At 45.3% G+C, this 19,726-nt stretch overlaps 1 protein-coding gene across 1 annotated transcript; it reads right to left on the bottom strand.

The window, feature by feature from the left end:
- Positions 1–10,022: 10,022 nt before the first annotated feature.
- GPR174 (G protein-coupled receptor 174) lies at positions 10,023–11,042 on the bottom strand. Its single transcript, XM_053274135.1, has one exon. It carries the CDS (start codon positions 11,040–11,042, stop codon positions 10,023–10,025), a length of 1,020 nt encoding a protein of 339 aa, XP_053130110.1.
- Between the last annotated feature and the right edge of the window lie 8,684 nt (positions 11,043–19,726).

The raw sequence follows: 19,726 nt of genomic DNA, 5'->3' as shown, positions 1-19,726 counted from the left end.
GACCATTGAGGCAGAATCCTTAAGCAGTCTTTGCCATCTATGGAAGTACAAAACACTGTGGGTGCAATCTAGGGATGTGCAAAATCAATCAATCAATCAATCAATCAAAGCAATTTGAATTGATTTGAAACTGCTCACACGTAATTCAGTCGAATTCGATTTGAATTCACCCATATTTAAATCCATTTGAATGAATCCCATTCTGGGCAAGCGGTTTCGAGTCAAATTTGATTCGAATTTGAATCAATTCGCTTGAATATTTTTGCACATTCCAAGTGCAGTAATGCCATATGGGGTGCAAATGGGAGTGCCAGTGACTGTTCAAAACAACTCGGGCATGTCAGACATGCTCCAGGAGGAAACTGGTTGTTTGTGTGTGTGCAAGCTTCTTACACGAGGGATGCTACCCTGTATGCTTCAGAACAGGTTCTCTGGATCACACCCTTAGCCTAGTAATTGGTTCTTAAACACTAGAACAGGGTTTTTTAAAATGGGTCCCCAGATATTTTTGGACTTCGACTCTGTTGGCTGCCAGTCTGTTTCCGGGTGCACCCTTTACTACCTTTAAAGCCCTAAACCAGGGTTTCTTAACCTTGGGCTCCCAGATGATGTTGGACTACAGCTCCCAGAATCCCCAGCCACAAAGGCCATGTCCGGGGATTCTGGGAGTTGTAGTCCAACAACATCTGGGGGCCCAAGGTTAAGAAACCCTGCCCTAAACGTCTTGGGTCCTGGGTACCTTAAGGACTGACTAGTCCCCGCTGAATCTATCCACTTACTAGGTCGGCTGTGAGGCCTCTGCTCTGGTTGCCAACACCTGAGGCCCTTTTGTCGAGCGTGTGTGACAGGGCCTTCTCAGTGGTTGCTCCCAAGCTGTGGCATTCACTCTCAGCTGAGACGCACATGGCTGTCTCCCCACTTCAGCCTTGAGGAGGAAAGTGAAGATGGCCCTTTTTATCCAGGCTTTTGGCCAAAGAGCTTTCCATTGCGCTTTAAAAACTTTTAACTGTATTTGTTTTTAAAGTTTTTATTGAATTGTTGGATTCTCTTTTTGTTAACTGCCTTGGGGTCTAAGGACAAAGGGTGGTATATAAATATTTAAAAAAATAAAAATAAATTCCCATAAGGTCATTATGGCTGGCGATTATGGGAGTTGAAATGCAACATCTGGGGGCCCAAATTTGAGAACCCCTGTTTGCAGGCAGCTTGTCAGACTGCTCAAAGAATCTGGTGATGCCTGTGGCTTCATATATTTCTGTGAGCTGCTACTATAATTTTGTGTGGTTTTTATTTTGTTTTTAACTTGCTGTAAAACCATGTTCCCCATCGAGGGCTTTACAGTAAGTCTGTATTCAAATTCTGGTGTTCAGCATTTTAGAGGATTTCCCGAGCCACTCACACAGGCTAGCTAGTTCTGTTTCTGCTCCAGTGATGACAGTAAAAGCACATCTCTGCCCACAAAAAAATATTGTCGGGTGGTTTTCTTTTGCGCGGGAGGGGGTCCTCTCTCACCCCAACCCCTCAGCAGTTCTAATTTTTAAAGAGTTGAATGGGACCACAGTGCCTGACTTACATTATCTTTAGCAACCACTACATGATTGGCAAGAAATTTAGGACCGACGAAAGGAAGTACTTTTTCACAGGCTGGATAAATAATCTGTGGAATTCTCTGCCACAAGATGCAGCCTGAATGGCTTTAAGAAGGGTTTAGATAAATTCATGAAGGACAGGTCAATTAATGGCTACTAGTCTGAGGGCTATAGGCCACCTCCAGCCTCAGAGGCAAAATGCCTCTAAATACCAGCAGCAGGGGAGCAGCAGCAGGAGAGAGGGCAAGCCCTCCCCTCTTGCCTGTGGGTCCCCCAGAGGACATCTGGTGGGCCATTGCGTGAAACAGGATACTGGACTAGCTAGGCCTTGGGCCTGATCCAGCAGGGCCCTTCTTATGTTTTTATTCCTGGGAGAGAGGAGAAGAATTGGTTCCCACGTTGTAGATGGGAGACCCAAGATTAGCTCGAGGCGTTTGCTTTATATGTTTGTTAAACCCTCTGCCCTAGAATGGAAACATTTGCAAATGTTCAGGGTTAATGCAGGAACACAGGAAGCTGCTTTATACTGAGACCATTGCTCTGTCTGGCTCAGTGTTGTCAACACTGACTGGCAGCGGCTCTCCAGAGTTTCAGACAAGAGTCTTTCTTAGCCCTACCTGGAGATGCTGCCAGGGATTGAACCTGCGACCTTCTGCATGCAAAGCAGATGCTTTCCCTCTGAGCTACAGCCCCGTCCCCTAAAGGAGAAGCATTGGGAACTGCCTTATATAGAGATGGATCTTTGGCCCATCTAGTTCAGTATCGTCTACACTGACTGGCAGCAGCTCCCCAAGGTTTTTCGAATATGAATACAAAGAATATATACTACAGTTGTTGTGGCAGGGCATGATGGGAGTTGTAGTCAGACAACATCTGGGGGACCCAAGGTTGGAAATCTCTGTCCTGCAGGACTTGTGTGTCCCATGAGTTGCGGACAAGGGTGGGTTCCCATTGGACAGAGCTGCACAAGTTGGGCCCTCCCATAGATGTTGGACTACAACTCCCATGATACCGTTATTGGTCTTTGTGACTGGGGATGATGGGAGTTGTAGTCTCAAAAGAGCAGAAGGGCTGAAATGGTGCAGGCATGGCATCGAAGAATGTGGATCCCTATCAGAAGCGGTGCCTTTGGTCAGAGAAGCAAAGTTCCCCTCTCTGAATATAATTGATCATCCACTGGGACTCAGTTGTGACAGAGGGCAGACTGTCTGGTGCCTTGACATGGGAAGCTGCCATATACTGAGTCCGACCATCGGTCCATCTCACTCAGTATTGTCTACCCAGACTGGCAGCGGCTTCTCCAAGGTTGCAGGCAGGAGTCTCTCTCGGCCCTATCTTGGTAGAGTTGCCATGTCCCCTGGGAATTTAGGGTAGCCCCCGGATTTTGGCTTCTCCTGCCGGTTGCTAAATTCCACCAGGATTTACTCGGATTTCAGATCGACTGCCCGGATTGCCCGGATTGCCCGGATTTTACTCTGCATCCGATCACATGGGCGGGCAGCGAAGGAGGGGAAAGTATACAAATCTGACAAATAAATAAATGTAAATAAAATAAAATAATAAATAAATTAGTCACCACATAATTTGCATCATATGGATTTGAGAAGCTTGACTATGACAACCCTATAATCTTGGAGAAGCAGCCAGGGAGGGAACTTGGGACCCTCTGCCTGCAAGCTGGCAGATGCTCTTCCCAGAGCGGCCCCATCCCCAAAGGGGAAGGCCTTCTAGTCCTCACACATGGAGTCTCCCATGCAAATGCAAACCAGGGCAGTCCCTGCTTAGCAAAGCGGGCCATCCATGCTTGCTGCCAGCAGACCAGCTCTCCTCCCCCTTGACTGTGCCCCATCGCCGTCTCGGAGGCATCTCGGCTCGCTCCCTATCGCCCTGTTTCCTCTTCAGCAGCTGCTGCCGCTTTCTGGCTTATATGCAGAAACTCAACATGCATCGTTCCTCACACCTTGTGGTTTCCGTTCCCCCCTTGTTGGGGCGGCTGAGGCACGCTGGGTGCTGGGCTCACGGGGGCTTTGCTCCGGCCTGTCACTAGAGATGTGGCCGTAAGCATCCCTGTGGGCACAGGGCACAGAGCATACATACAGAAGATAAAAATCGCAGGCCATCATCGATACAGGGATCCGGGTGTATCTCTGGAGGTAGGCCCATCTCACAATTCAGTGAAGCCTTCTCCCTAGTAAACGTGCTTAGGATTAGACCCGTCAATCGGCAGCAGAGACCCATTCCGGAAGCACATGGCTGTATGTCCAGGCATAACCTTTTTGTGAGCAATTGGACAGAATACTAGCAGCACACTTTTCTTTATTGCACTGTAAGCGGATGGGTGGAGACCAGGAACATAGGCAGCTGCTGCACGCGGAGTCTGGCCATACTTCGCCTACCTGATGTTGTCGACACTGACTGGCAGCAGCTCTTCAAGGTTCCAGGCAGGAATATTTCCATATTCTACCTGGAAATGTGGTCAGGGGTTCCAAGTTCCCTCCCTGCCAGCATCTCCTAGATAGGGTTGAGAGAGATTCCTGCCTGCAACCTTGAAGAAGCCGATGCCAGTCTGTGTAGACAATACTGAGCTAGATAGACCAATGGTCTGACTCAGTATATGGCAGCTGCCTATGTTCCTATAGATATTCTACGAAACATTCTGCTCTTCTTCAGAGAGACTTTGCAGCATCACAAAACCAATTAGACCAGGTTTATTATAGTAAAAATAATAACAACAATAAGCTTATTTTTATAAATTACTTCCATCAGATAAATTAACGGTTTGACAGTTCACAGTATTTTTAGCATGTACTAATAAAATAAAATAAAATAAAATAAAATAAATCCAGACTCCAGCAGAACCGTGGCATCAGGATCTACCATTGCTCAGGACTGCTATTCAGGGCTGTGTCTCCCCCTGACCGACCAGGCGTGTGTCAGGCCACAATTTTAAAGAGCACGCACCTTTACCTCTGGCCAGCTCCATCGTTTTCTAAACAGGCGAGGGTGATAAAGCATCAGTTTTATTTTATTTATGAATTTAACATTTCATGTTCAAGAATAAAGGTGACTTCACCAAGCAGTGGATTTTTCACGGGTAGGAAGCACATTCACTCAAACGGATGGGCAGCCCCTCCATGAGGCGAGGGGAGGCCGTTGGATTGCTGAACTACAATTCCCATCACCCCCAGCCATTGTGGCTGGGGATTATGGGCATTGTAGTTGAACAACAACTGGCAGGCCAAGATTGCCCTCATCCTGGTCTGCGGTAACTGGCAACAGCTCTTCAGGGTTTCAGAGGGGTCTTTCCCAGCCCTCTAGGGAGATGCTGTAGGGGACCGAAACTGGACCCTTCTGTATACAAAGCAGATGCTTCACCAGTGAGCGACAGCCCCATCTTAAGCACAGTAGGTGCTGCAGGAGGTACTACAACTCCCATAATCCCCTGCTGCCATGCTATTTGGCCACTGGATTATGGGAGTTGTAGTCAAGCACATCTGGGAATCCCTGTCACAGGGAACACTGTATAGGGCCATACAAAGCTGCCTCATATGAAGTCAGAGCATCTAGCTCAGGATTGTCTACACTGACTGGCAGCAGCTCTTGAAGGATTCAGGCGGGAGTCAGGGGCGTATCTAGGGGTAGGGCAGGCAGGGCACGTGCCCTGGGCGCCACTTGAAGGGGGCGCCATTTTGTAAAATTAATTTTAAAAAAAAATGGCTGCCAAAAACAAAATGGCCACCGTGCATGCTCAAATGGCCTCTGTGAGGCCCTAGGTCATGCCAGGCCTTACAGAGGCCATTTGAGCATGCGCGGTGGCCATTTTGTTTTCAGTGGCCATTTTTTTTAAAAAAAAGATTTTTAAAAATGGCCACTGCACATGCTCAAATGGTCCCTGCGAGGCCCTAGAGGCCAGTGGGGGGGGGGAGGAACCTTTGCAAACCCCCCAGCCTTTAGGAAGCCCCCCGAAGGGGCTACAGGTAAATATATATATATATATATATATATATATATATATATATATATATATATATATTATATAAGTCACTGTACACATATTCAGATTGGCACTATGTACAGAGAATCAGGGCTTGTGAATACTGAGCTGATGCTTATGAGCTAGGATTGTATTCATTTGCTCTTACTTTGTTTCTTGTGATAAGTGAGTTAAATGTGATGTCTTGCTAATATGGCTATTAATGGTGAATTTGTCTTTGAAGCAGTGTGAAATCCTTAATATTAAGGCCCACTGGGAGTTTCTTGCTCTCTTTCTCTCATTTTAACTGTCTTTCTGAAAGACTAGAATATATTCCAAGCAGTGACACAGTTTACTCTGCATATCCTTTAATTATTTTCAGAGTATCTGGGAAAAGTCAAATTCTCCATTGATTTTTAAAACTTATGTAATGGTGATGCTAAAGTGCATAGTAGAGAATTAGACAGCCACTTCTGTTTAGTTTTCCAAGTACACCTCCACATAGTATTTGGGTATTTCATGAGCCCCCACATACTGAAATTTGTAGTTTTCCAGCATTTTTTGGTCTGGCTAAGTCCACTGCTAAAATAGTTTTTGAAAGATTAAAAGATTAACGAGCCTGACTTGTATTTTTCAGCTGATATTATGGTAAAGTTATCTGAAAGATGGGTGTCAGATACTTGGACAGGGGGCGCAATTTCAGTGTTTGCCCTAGGCGCTATTTTCCCTAGATACGCCTCTGGCGGGAGTCTCTCCCAGCCCTACCTGGAGATGCTTCCAGGGATTGAACCTGGGACCTTCTACACCTGAAGCAGATGCTCAAATACTGAGCTACAGTCCTATCCACTGCTGAGATGACGCCTGGTTGTCGGGTGGGTGAGCTGAGACTCCAACGTGTTTCCTGAAAGAGGCTACACACACACACACACAAACACACAACACACACCCTCCAAGAGGCAGATCAGCAGTTATCCTTTGCCTTTCTGGACCATGCAAAAGACAGCAATACAATCATTTGCACAGGAAATGTATAAATGGACTTTCATTCCTTCTTTCCTTACAAATGAGAGTGTAAGGGTTTCCTCCCTCCTTTAATTGATCAGAATTTGATCTGTCCACTGGGGCTCAATAAAGCAACTCCAGACAACTGATCCAGCCTGTGGGGCGGCGTGTTAATGACAATTAAACGAGCTTGCATGTTCCTCTGGATGCCAAAGACACAAATTACTCTGCTTTGAAAAAGAGTGTGTACTTCTCTTGTGTTGATTAGATGAGCCCCATTCAGTCATTCAGGCACTTTTAGCCAGCTCTTTGTACGCACGGACAAATGTGTACATAAACTGTGTACACATTTGTACACAACAGCAGATGTGTACAGCCATTCACTTTTGTGTGGATGACTACCTGTGCTCATTTTAAAAGGGAATCCTGTGCCCCTACAAATGGATGTCACAGACAGGAAGTGTATTTCTGTACCTGCGTTCGGCATAATCTGTGAATCTGCACCAGGGTTCTCTGCACACAGACTGCACGCATGTGAAGCAGAACCTGTGATCGGGTTTACTGCTATAACTTATTATGCAGTGTGAAAAGTAACTGCAGTGGAAAATCACAACACGCACGGCTTTTTTGCCGTTTGCAATAAAACCGGATGCATGTTTACTAGGACACGAGTCTGACTGTTTTCAGTGAGACCAACTTTCAAGAAAGTGTGCATAGGACAGATGGTAGCTTTTGTCTTGGAGTATGCGTCTTTCACATTTTGCAATCAGTTCTTTCCCATCCCTATGGAATTCTCTTTACCCCAGCTGCCCCTACTGCTGACCTGTGTGGTTTAATTTGTAGAACCGAAGCCTCCTCATTCACATTGTCTATGAAAGTCGTGAAGTATGTACAACTAGTTTTTGCGGAAATGCAGCCCACTGCTTTAGCTTGAAACTATTCAGTCACTTTCTACAGTATTGTCTTAAAACTTGCTTGCCACTTTAAGAAAAATTCTGAAAGTTTTAGGCTTCCTTAGAAAAACAACTTCTTAACATTCTTTGCCCATGTTGTCAACTAGCTAGCTTTTAGTACGCACTACCACATGATGTGGGTTCCGTGGACATGGGTTCCGTGAGGCAGGCCCACAAATTTTGGCCATAGGTATCATCTCAGGGTATAAATGCCCATAGTGATTTTTGGCAAGGTTTATCCCCCTTTCTCTCTGTTATCACTGCTTCTTTATCCCTACCCCCAAACGATTAGAGTGAAAATTGCAGTCATTTTTGCACAGCGGAAAGGATCAGGGTTAGGGTAACAAAGCACAAATGGTTGTTCTCCCTTTGTGGAGTAATCTTTGGAGGACATTCCTTCCAATTTTCATTTCCATTCCTCTGACAACACTGATAAATCTTGAGAAGTTGTTTTTGTTTTTAACACTTTAAAAAGCTTTTAAGACACACCATGCAGGCCTGATGATAGTCAGGACAATCAAAGCATGAGAACACAATGAAAGTCTTGTGATCCTATCACTTCTTTGCTATCTCTAGGTGTATAGACCCTGTCAAGAATCATACTGAGCATTTGTCCCCAATGGTATCAAGCACCTGGCTGACTTCTGGGGCAGCTCTGGGAAGAATATCTAGGTTCCAAATTCCCTCCCTGGCTTCTCCAAGATAGGGGTGAGAGAGACTCCTGCCTGAAACCTTGGAGAATCCGCTGCCAGTCTGTGCAGGCAATACTGAGCGAGATGGACCGATGGTCTGACTCAGTATATGGCAGCTTCCAATGTTCCTAATAGTTCTCCTTACGCTACAGGGCATTCGGCATGGTTAATTTTATCTCCATCTGGTGTCACATCTCCTATGAAGTGAAATCTCCAGGGAAATGACAACCACCAGTTCTTGGTGGTGATCTCCCCAACCATGGCAACATAAATTTCAGCCACTATGGTCATGGAAATTGCCTCCTCAGTTGCATCTGTGCAGAGCTGGGGGATAGTCCTCAAGCCGCCAAGTCCTCAGGTTATCACCGGAAACAAAAATTAATCAATAAAAATCACATGCACTATCCTTACTGCATTTTCTGATCAGCAGTTCTGTCCGTTTCGCCCGACCTTACTGTGCCAGGATGCTCATCAAAGATGAATGTTATGCAATGTGGAATGTGGTTGAAAAGAGTAATATCAGGAGCTGTTCAAGCATCAGGTGATGTCTTTGTTGAGCATCGCCCAGTCAAGTCCTTAAAGCCAGCCACTATATGGATTGGCAAGGACATCAGTGCTTTCTCTGGCCCACACTATCAGGATTCTGAGTCCACGGACTCAGGGAACATAGGAAGCTGCCTTCTACTGAGTCAGACCATTGGTCCATCTAGCTCAGTATTGTCTACCCAGCCTGACAGTGGCTTCTCCAAGGTTGCAGGCAGGAGTCTTTCCCAGCCCTGCACAGCAGTTTTACTGTGAGGTTTTGGCTTTTAGCTCACATCTCCTCCAGAACGGAGGGTACAAGTACACATATTGGCCAGATTTCCCCCAAAGTCCCTGTGAGTTATCACGGAGCAGTCCACATGTGCAATTTGGGTTTTGCACTGCACCTGAACGTAGCCCGATTTATCTGCGGAGTAAAAAAACTCCAATATTTCAGCGGTTTTTGGAGACAGCTTTAAGTTCGCAGTAAAGCTTCCCGGTAAACCCGCAGTAAAATGTGCTGTGCGTAAAACCTCCTGGAGGTTTTTCACACATGGCTTTATGCCTCGGGGTATCTGAAGAGCAAATCTGCTTCGCAGCAGATTCGAGGCATTTTAATTCGAGGGATTTGATGGACCATTCGCATAGCCATCAGCACCTCCATCAACACTTTCAGAGAAAGCAGAAGCCCTGGAGTTTTTTCCCAGAAGCTTAGAAATAGAGGATTTTTTTTACCCCGGACATAACTCGGGCTAAGCCAGAATTTGCAGCCTCCATTCAGGGAGAATCAAAGCCCTATCTGTCCTGGTCCCTGATAGCCTGCAGTGAGGTCAGGTTAAATCCAGTGAATATGTGGACTGGCACACTCCAATTAGGTTTGGATTGGGGGGGGGGCTGTCTGTAAAACCTCCAGGAGATGGATCCTCCCAGGGACTGAACTTGGGACCTTCTGCATGCAAGGCAGATTATTCACCACTGAGCTACAACCTCATCCTTCTACAAAATGACACAGGCATGGAGGAGGAGAAAGGAATGTATCACCCATCACCAGTAACTTGACAGGTATGCACGAATAGGTACCTAGGAACACAGGAAGCAGCCTTATACTGAGTCAGACCCTTGGTCCACCTAGCTCAGTACTGTCTACACTGACTGGCAGCATTTCTCCAAGGTTTCAGGCGGGAGTCTTTCCCAGCCCTACCTGGAGATGCTGCCAGCCAGGGATTGAAACTGGGACCTTCTGCATGCAAAGCAGATGCAATACCACTGGCCCACACCCTCATCCTATGTCCTAGAGAGTGCAATGCAGACTTTCCACCAATCTCCCTGTGCTGCTGCTCTGCTCTGGGTCATTTGAATGCCCACAGCGTGGCTGATGGAGGTGAAAACTGTCCGGTAAGTCTTGCCTTGAAAGTCGTCTTCGGAATTCATCCGTTGTAAAGTAGTAAATGACGGGGTCTACGCAAGAGTTGAGACTGGCAAGACACAAAGCCACCGGGTGGAATATCGAGATCACTTTCCGGGCATAGCAGTCTTGAATCTTGTTGGATTTCACCAAGAAATCTAACGGGAAGCTAAAGTGGTAGGGGGCGAAGCAGATCAAAAAGACCACCGCGCAAGTCAAGATCATCTTTAAAGCTTTCCGTTTCTCTCCCAGGTCTTGGGACAGAGAATTCTTTTCTTTTAGAGACAAGACCGTCTTCCACGAACAATACAGGATGATCAGCAGAGGCGTGATAAATCCAACCAGTTCCCCGATAGTCATCATTGAGATGGAAATTCTCCCATCGACTGACTTCACCGGGAGATCCACAAAGCATTTGTTGTTGAGATGAGTCTCATTCGAGGTAAGTCGCAGAAGGGGGAACGGCAAACAGCCCAGGCAGACGATAACCCACCCAGCAATGCAGACGTAGACGTCAAACGTGCGTTTGCAATCGTTGAATTTGAAGGGGTACATCAGGAAGAGGAAGCGCTTGACGCTGATGCAGACCAAGAAGTAGATGCTGGCATACATGTTCACATACTTCAGGTAGAAGCAGAACATGCAGAGGCCGTTCCCCAGGTGCCAGCTCTCGGACAGGTAATAGAAAATCCTCAGCGGCAAGGACAACACTTGAGCCAGGTCCGCGATGGCGAGGTTGATCATGAAGATCACCGCCCTCTTTGTTTCCTTCATGTACCCATAGAAGACCCAGAGAGCTAAAATGTTCCCGATCAGTCCCGGAACCAAGATGATGGTGTACATGATGGCGTAGAAGCGCTTGGAAAAATCGTTCTCGCCATTGCAGATGGTGCCATTGGCCGCCATGGAACTTCTCATGGACCTCCGAGACGTCGGTGCAGATGGGAACGGAAGGCAATGGACTGCAGACCCAGCTACCTTGAAATCACATGAAAAGGACATGAGAAACTCAGGGAGCTGCAGACCCAAAATCCAGTCCCCCCCTGTTTTCTTAGCATCTTCTTGCGATTTTTGTGAAATGGATTCAAGAGTTTGCGGGTCAATGTATCCTTATGCCTTCCTTGGGGTTGATTCAACCAAGACTTTCTCTTGGGCTGCTCCTTAGGTTTGGTACCTTTCAGCCTTGTCCTAAAATCACAGAGGTTTGGGTTTAGGGATTTCTTGAGTGTTCTTCAGCATCTTTAGTTTGTGTATTATTTCACAGCTTCATTACTGTACTGTTGAAGAAGCTTTGTCACTGACTACAAATCACGGATTGCTCAGATATTGTCTCAAATGATCTTTACAAGGAGCAAGAGAGTGGCTACAGAGCAGGATACACCCAAGATGGACATGAAGCAAATTTCCTCCAGTGGGTGTCAGCTGCCGTGATGAAAAGGTCTTCTACTCCACTGTGTGTGCCACTCTCAAGAAGGACCTCATAGCTGATCTTCTGGAGTAAATGTTCATTTTCCACCTACAATGAAAGGAAACAAGAAAATTACTTACTGAAAGGCTTGTTGACCTTAGAGCTGGTCTTGAGGTAGCAAGCATGAATGGTCTCCTTTGCTAAGCAGGGTCTGTCCTGGTCTGCATTTGAATGGGAGACTACATGTGTGAGCACGGTAAAATATTCCCCTTATGGGATGGGTCTACTCTGGGAAGAGCATCTCCATGAAGAAGTTTCCAAGTTTGCTCCCTGGCAGCATCTCTAAGATAGGGCCAAGAGAGATTCCTGCCTACAGCCTTGGAGAAGCCGCTGCTTCTCTGAAAACAATACTGAGCTAGATGGACCAGTGGTCTGACTCGGTATAAGACAGCTTCCTATGTTCCTATGGCTTGCGGAAGCAAGCATAAATTGTGCCCTTGGCTAAGAGGGGTCTGCCCTGGTTTGCATTTGGATGGATTACTATACGTGAGTGCTGTAAGATATTTGCCTTAAGGGACGAGGGCTGTAGTTGAGTGGAAGAGAATCTTTAAAAGCTTTTAAGAATCTAAAAGCTTAAAAGAGAAGCTTTTAATTAGAATTTTAATAATTTTAATAATTTGTCTTATATTGTTTTTATTGTGGGGGTTTTGTGTTTTTTTTGGTATTTTAACCTGTGATGTTTCATATTAAATGTGTACACTGCCTAGAGATTTACATATCACATGGTACAAAAAATATGATTGATAAATAAATAAATAAAGTAAAATAAAATAAAATAAAATAAAATAAAATAAAATAAAATAAAAACACCACTTGGCTCTGTGGTCGCCAGGAGTCGACACCAACTCAAACATAGGAACATAGGAAGCTGCCATATACTGAGTCAGACCATTGGTCTAGCTAGCTCAGTATTGTCTTCACAGACCGGCAGTGGCTTCTCCAAGGTTGCAGGCAGGAATCTCTCTCAGCCCTATCATGGAGATGCTGCCAGGGAGGGAACTTGGAACCTTCTGCTCTTCCCAGGGCTGCTCCATCCCCCGAGGGGAAGATCTTCCAGTGCTCACACTTCTAGTCTCCCTTTCAAATGCAACCAGGGCAGACCCTGCTTAGCTAAGGGGACAAGTTATGCTTGCTGCCACAAGACCAGCTCTCCTCTCCTTGACGGCACAACCTTTCCTTTCCTTTACTGCGAGACCAGCTGCCTCCTTCCAGTTTGATCAAGTGATGGGATGATATTTGGAGCAGTGAACTGCAGTACAGCTTACATAAACAAAAACTGCATCTTCCGGACACAGCAATGAAGCTTCAGGGAAACTTCACCATCCATTGGATCAATCCGTCATGTCCAGGATAAATATAAATCTAGCTGTATTTCTGACTCTGCTTTATTGCACAAGTCAGAATCCATGATAGATTGACTTCTTAACAGCACGGAATGTTTTATAGTTCAGTGCCATTAGTAACAAAAGGTACATACACAGCGTGGATTTGATTGTGATGGATAGAGCAAAGTCCCTAATGTCAAATCGTTTGAAATGCAGCATACGGAATCTTTGGTCTTCTTTGCCAGAGACTGCTAAGCAGAAATTAAGTCTGCCAAGATGGACTCTGAATTGTTCCAGGGTTAGACAGAGAAGACAGAGATGATCAAGATCTCCACCTGAAATTCCCCATACCTAAAATCACGAGCCTATCATATATTATCTGGGTCAGAGAACTTTTGAAAAGGTTGGGGCCATGGTTCAGTGGAAGAGCATCCACTTTGTATGCAGAAGGACCCCCGTTCAATCCAGGTGGGGCTGGCAGAATCTCCTGCCTGGAACCTTGGAGAGCTGCTGCCAGTCAGTGCTGACAATGCTGAGCTAGATGGACCAAGGGTCTGACTCATTATAAAGCTGCTTCCTAGGAACATGGGGCCCTAGCTTAGTGGCAAAGCATCTGCTTTGCACACAGAAGGTCCCAGCTTCAATCCCTGACATCTCCAGGTGGGGCTGGGAGAGTCTCCTGCGAGAAGTGTTGGAGAGCTGCTGCCAGTCAAAGTAGACAATACTGAGCTAGTTAGACCAATGGTCTGACTCAGCAGAAGGCAGCTTCCTATATTCCTATGTGATGGCAATAATGCAATAGACTGTGTAGATTATCTTCATATATATTTATTTTAGGGGTACTCGTCGCTAATCCCATGTGTGGCAACTCTCGCAAGATTTCGTGAGCAGCTAGCAACGGGGACCGGCAGGAGGGAAGAAAATGGTGGTGGCAGCTGGCCGGCTGGCGGGCAAGCAAAACAGCAGTGCGTGGCGGCTGGCGGCCAAGTGGCCGGCCAGCGGGGGGAAGAGGGAGGAAGGGTGGGTGGCCGGGAAGAAAACAGCGGCAGCAGCAAGTGAGCGAGTGGGCGGGGGAAGTAGTAGCCAGCCGGCGGGCAGAGAAAGCACGAGGGGTAGTTAGCTAATATGGCAGCGGAGGCTGGAAGGCAGGGGTGGGAAACGATGGCGGAGGTGGGCAGGGAAGGAGACAGAGATGGCGGCAGGGAGGGACAGAGGGTTCGGCAGCAGTGGCGAACTAGAGGCACAGATGCGCTGCGCTTGTCCCAGCTGGTTATTATTTTTTTAATTTATTTAGCATATTTCTATACTGCCCAAAACTTGCGTCTCTGGGCAGTTTACACTTAAAATCATTTAAACATTAAAATCAATTAAACAATCAAAATCAATTAAACACTTAAAATCATTTAAACACTGAAATCCTTAACATTAAAATCAGTTAAAACCCATTATAAGTATTAAGACTACTGTACATCTAATTAAAAGCCTGGGTGAGTAAATAGATCTTCAGTGCCTTTTTAAAAGTTGCCAGAAATGGGGAGGCCTGCTTGGAAATTCGCATTTACTTACTTACTTACAATATTTATACCCCGCCTCTCCAGTGCACTACTTACTGGGGCCAAAATTAACAAAGTAAGTAAAATGGATAAAATGTTATATGTGTGTGTGTGTGTGTGTGTGTGTGTGTGTCTGTGTGTATTGAAGATACAATTGAAGCGAATTTTAAAAATTAGAAATTAGACAGTTTAAGTTTAAAAGTTGTTTTTTTTTTTTAAAAAAAACCCACCAGATATGAGCAAAAGACAAAAAATAAAAATAAAAATAAAAATTTTTTTAATTAAATTTAAAAAGGTGGATCTTCCGCTGTATTGTCTCAATGTGCATCTTTAGTTCTATTGCCTCAATGTGTATGGTTACTCTGAATATAATGTACCACATTGTTGCCAATTAACCCAGTGTGCAGAGGTCCTTGGAGTTTCTCAACATTTCTTGGGTTTTCACCATCCTGAATAATATGCTATCATCTGCAAGGGTAACTATCTCACTTCTCCTTCTCTCTGCTTGGGGGATCCCATTTTCATCCCGTGAAAACGTCTTCCTACTTCCTATTGGTTGCTGATTCATAAGAGCATCTGTCATCTTACTCCAGGAATACCAGAATTAGCTGCCATATACTGAGTCAGACCATTGGTCCATCTAGCTCAGAATTGTCTACCCGGACTGGCAGCAGTTGCACGCAGGAGTCTTTCTCAGCCCTATCTGGGGATGCCGTGGACGGAACTTGGAACTTTCTTCATGCAAAGCAGATGCTCTAGGAAAGGTACTGAAATGAATGACAAGGAATGTCCACTAAAAAGCCCCGGTTCCTTCCAAATGACCATGGAACACACTGAATTTCCTATGGCAACGTAGGAAACTGTCTTCTACCAAGTCAGACCATTGGTTTATAGCATCTCCAAGATAGGGCTGAGAGAGACTCCTGCCTGCAACACTGGAGAAGCCGCTGTCGGTGCAGACAATTGGGATGTGCACGAAACAAGCACACACATGTGTGTCAGCCATTGGTGTGGTGACATTCACTGGAGATGCAAGGAGATATGCAGGGGAAAGCAGCCATGCAGGTAAGGGCACCCTCCCTGCATATTAAAGGACTCCTCCGTCTCCGAACCGGCTTGAACACCAGACTTTTGAACCAGTTCGATGCTCCAGAAAAGGGGCACCAAATCAGTTTGTGCCTAGTCGACAGTACTAAGTAGTACTAATCTATCCCTAGTAGACAATGCTAAGCTATATGGACCAATGGCTCTGACTCAATAGAAGGCAGCTTCCAATGTTCCTAAGGGTCATCCTGGTGGCTGCTTTGGCTGAAGCTTCAATAAACAATTAGTCAGGGGACCACCATCAGCTTCCAGGCTTGCAGTGAAGAACACTGATCTACACTCTTGCCACTATCACAGGTTTGCGGTCATGACCAAAGACGTCTACAAAGTTGTTGAGACCAGAAGCAAGTGTGAAGAAACCACATGAGATCTATGTCAGTGCAAAGCAGGCCTCACACAAGCTTTTGCCTTCTCAGGCACCCTTAACATGGGAGGGACTGCCTGTGGAAAGTACGTGTGGGCCCCTAGATGGTGTGATAGGCCTTCAGCTTGGAGGTGTGATAAGCTGCCAGCCTGGAAAGTTCAAACAAGACACCCTGAAGTTAAAAATAAATGCGGCACACACAGAGCAAAAGACAATGGATGGAAAATCTGGCAAAGTGCTATAAAAAGACGCCTGGGGGATTTTTAAAATTTCATTTCATTTTTTAGAAAAATAAATCAGTATTACAAAGAGTTTCTGTGACTAGCTTCTTCTCTCAGCCTCACCGCCTTGGTTCTGTTTAAGTGGCAGAAGTTAGATGTTCACATGTTGTCATGGAGTATTCTAGCTGCGTTCCTTTCTGTCAACCGTCCCGAGACACAAGTTGCGGCGGTATAAAAGTGTAATAATTAACTAACTAACTAACTAACTAAATAAATAAATAAATAAATAAATAAAATGTAGAGGAGAGCTGGTCTTGTGGTAGCAAACATGACTTGTCCCCTTATATGAAAGGGAGACTCCATGTGTGAGCACTGTAAGATATTCCCCTTCAGGGATGGAGCCACTCTGGGAAGAGCAGAAGGTTCCCAGTTCCCTCCCTGGCAGCATCTCCAAGATACGGCTAAGAGAGACTCCTGCCTGCAACCTTGGAGAAGCCGCTGCCAGTCTGTGAAGACAATACTGAGCTAGACCCACCAATGGTCTGACTCAGTATAAGGCAGCTTCCAATCTTCTTTGTCCCCTTAGCTAAGCAGAGTCTGCCCTGGTTGCATTTGAATGGGAGATGATGTGTGAGTACTGTAAAGTATTCCCTTCAGGGGATGGAACTGCTCTGGGAAGAGCAAAAGGTTCCAAGTTCCCTCCCTGGCAGCATCTCTAGGATAGGGCTGAGAGAGATTCCTGCCTGCAACCTTGGAGAAGCTGCTGCCAGTCTGGGTAGACAATACTGAGCTCGACGGCCCAATGGTCGGACTCTGTATATGGAAGCTTCCTATGTTCCTGTGTGTGTTGTCATAGTGATATCAACATTTGCCAGTTAGAGTTTGCTAAAAAGCCGGGAGATGGGACCCATTAACACAACAAAAATAAAACACAGACAGACTCCAAATGTATAGCCGCATGCTCTATGAGTCACTAAAGAGAGTGGCTTAATAATTCATGACGATATCTCGGAGACACATGGAGGTGACTCCAAGGTGAAATCCCCAGTGAGGAAATGGAGAGAGAGGTTGGGTTTGACAAGGCAAAATTAATCAGGGGCATTTTCTCCCTCTATGGTGAACCACAGATCGTGGAAGCCACAATGGCGAGTTCTGTGTCTGTCACAGGAGACTCGCCAGCCAGCAAAGATGGCAGTATTAGCAGAGTAAAAGAATATTTGGCATTTTGTTGCAATCCTCTAAAGGAAATGTTGTCATTTTGCTATTTTCATCACTGATTATTTTAGGAAGTGCTTTGAAGTCAACATTCTGTTTACCCTCATATCACTCCTGTGGGGTAGATCATTCTGAGAGCAACTTACGGGGCAGTTTTAAAATGATTTTAGATCTGTATATTTGTTTGAGTTTTCCTTTGAATCGACCCTGTCCCTGAAGGCTCAGAATGAGTAGCAACAAAATGAATGAATTTGAAAACAATTTTAATAAAATAGAAACATGGAAAATATAAAAGGTCAAAAACAAACATGACCTTAATACAATCCCTGCGTGTCTCCATATTATATCAGACCAGTGGAGTGGTACCATCTAGGAGGGGTGGGGGTGAATATGATGGATATTACAGATATGAATGTTCCTTGTGATGTTTGACAAGGTCAGCCTACACACCCCTAGAGATGGAAGAGAGATGATAGCATAGCAAGACTTTCAGCTTTCAGTGTGCTATCATGCTTTTAATGGCCACATTTGCAATGGTGTTCTAAAGGCTTGTAAAAGTTGTAATTTTTTTTTTTTTAAAGGAGAGTAGAGCTGGTCTTGTGGTAGCAAGCATGACTTGTCCCCTTAGCTAAGCAAGGTCTGCCCTGGTTGCATATGAATGGGAGACTTGATGTGTGAGTTGCTAGTATATTCCCCTTCGGGGATGGAGCCGCTCTGGGAAGAGCAGAAGGTTCCAAGTTCCCTCCCTGGCAGCATCTCTAAGATAGGACAAGATTCTTGATAGGACAAGATTTTTTTATTGAACCAACAAACTACCAAAGCATACAGTACGTTGCCAAAGCACAGTTATATACAAAGTGGTTGTTTGTACATGATATATCTACAAAGATTTAGACACAAGGATTTGGAAACCCACAAGGTTATGAAGTATATGCAGGTAGTACTGTACCTCGGGGGTGGGGGATTTCAAGGCACATCAGGTAATCGGGGGGGGGCGGGTTTACGTCCGACGTCCATTTCCACAATTTGTCCCATTGCTGTTTAGAAGAGATACTCTTGTCTTTTTGCACATAACCATACAAACTTTTCCAGAAGCAGGGGCGTATCTAGGGCAGGGCAGGTAGGGCACGTGCCCCGGGAGCCACTTGAAGGGGGCGCCATTTTTTAAAATGAAAAAAATAAATAAATGGCCACTGAAAATAAAATGGCCACCACGCATACTCAAATGGCCTCTGCAAGACCCTACACTGTAGTATCTGGGAAAAGTCAAATTCTCCATTTATTTTTAAAACTTATGTAATCGTGATGCTACAATGCATAGTAGAGAATTAGATAGGCACTTCCATTTAATTTTCTAAGTACACCTCCACATAGTATTTGGGTATTTCATGAGCCCCAGCATACTGAAATTTGTAGTTTTCGAGCATTTTTTGGTCTGGCTACGTCCACTGCTAAATAGTTTTTGAAATATTAAAAGATTAACAAGCTTGACTTATATTTTTCAGCTGATATTATGGTAAAGTTATCTGAAAGATGGGTGTCAGATGTTTGGACAGGGTGCGCAATTTCAGTGTTTGCCCTAGGCGCTATTTTTCCTAGATACACCTCTGTCCAGAAGAGATTTACTGTCTCATCTGCGTGAACCTCTTGGTTGCGTCTTCCCTCCCTATTCCTATGCAGGAGCATGGCATAAATGACATACAGGTTTACTAACCTGATTATGAGAAGGGGAATGTTCCAATTCCCTAGTATGAGGGCATCCGTCCCGTCCCGTTTCATTGAAGGTTTCTTCTGGGACCTCGAAAGGAAGTTCTATCACTCAAATCCAAGTTTAGTTCTTCTCAAGTCTGTTTTTCCAAATCAGGCCACTCTTAACAGCTTGCTTACTCCCTGCCACACTCTTTTGGCTACCACACACTCTTTTAAGAAATGTGAGTGGGTTTCCCTGAATGTTTTGCCTAGCTCACTAGCTTTCTGTTTGCAGATAGGGCTGAGAGAGACTCCTGCCTGCAACCTTGGAGAAGCCACTGCCAGTCTGTGAAGACAATACTGAGCTAGATGGACCAATGGTCAGTATATGGCAGCTTCCTATGTTTTAAAAACAGACTGTTCTGTTCCTTTCTCTTAACGGTTATGCCTGTGTCAGTCTGGAGCGGTTGAGACAATTGGTCATATGTTGCTTCACTGTGTATTCTATAGAGATATTCAGCTAGCACTTTTGTCACCTATTTTGTCTAGATTCCCCGGTAAGCCATCCGTCTTTTGTGTGTCTCTCCTTTTCTCTGACAGTCATATTAATTTTTCCACCAAGGTGGCAAAATTCCACCACAGTGCAAGCTG

This window comes from Hemicordylus capensis, chromosome 11, assembly GCF_027244095.1.
Source record: "Hemicordylus capensis ecotype Gifberg chromosome 11, rHemCap1.1.pri, whole genome shotgun sequence".
Classification (NCBI taxonomy): domain Eukaryota; kingdom Metazoa; phylum Chordata; class Lepidosauria; order Squamata; family Cordylidae; genus Hemicordylus; species Hemicordylus capensis.
This window is presented reverse-complemented; position numbering and strand designations above follow the sequence as displayed.

Coding starts and splice junctions, on each gene's coding strand:
- GPR174 (XM_053274135.1), bottom strand. CDS start 11,042: ATGGCGGCCAATGGCACCATCTGCAATGGCGAGAACGATTTTTCCAAG.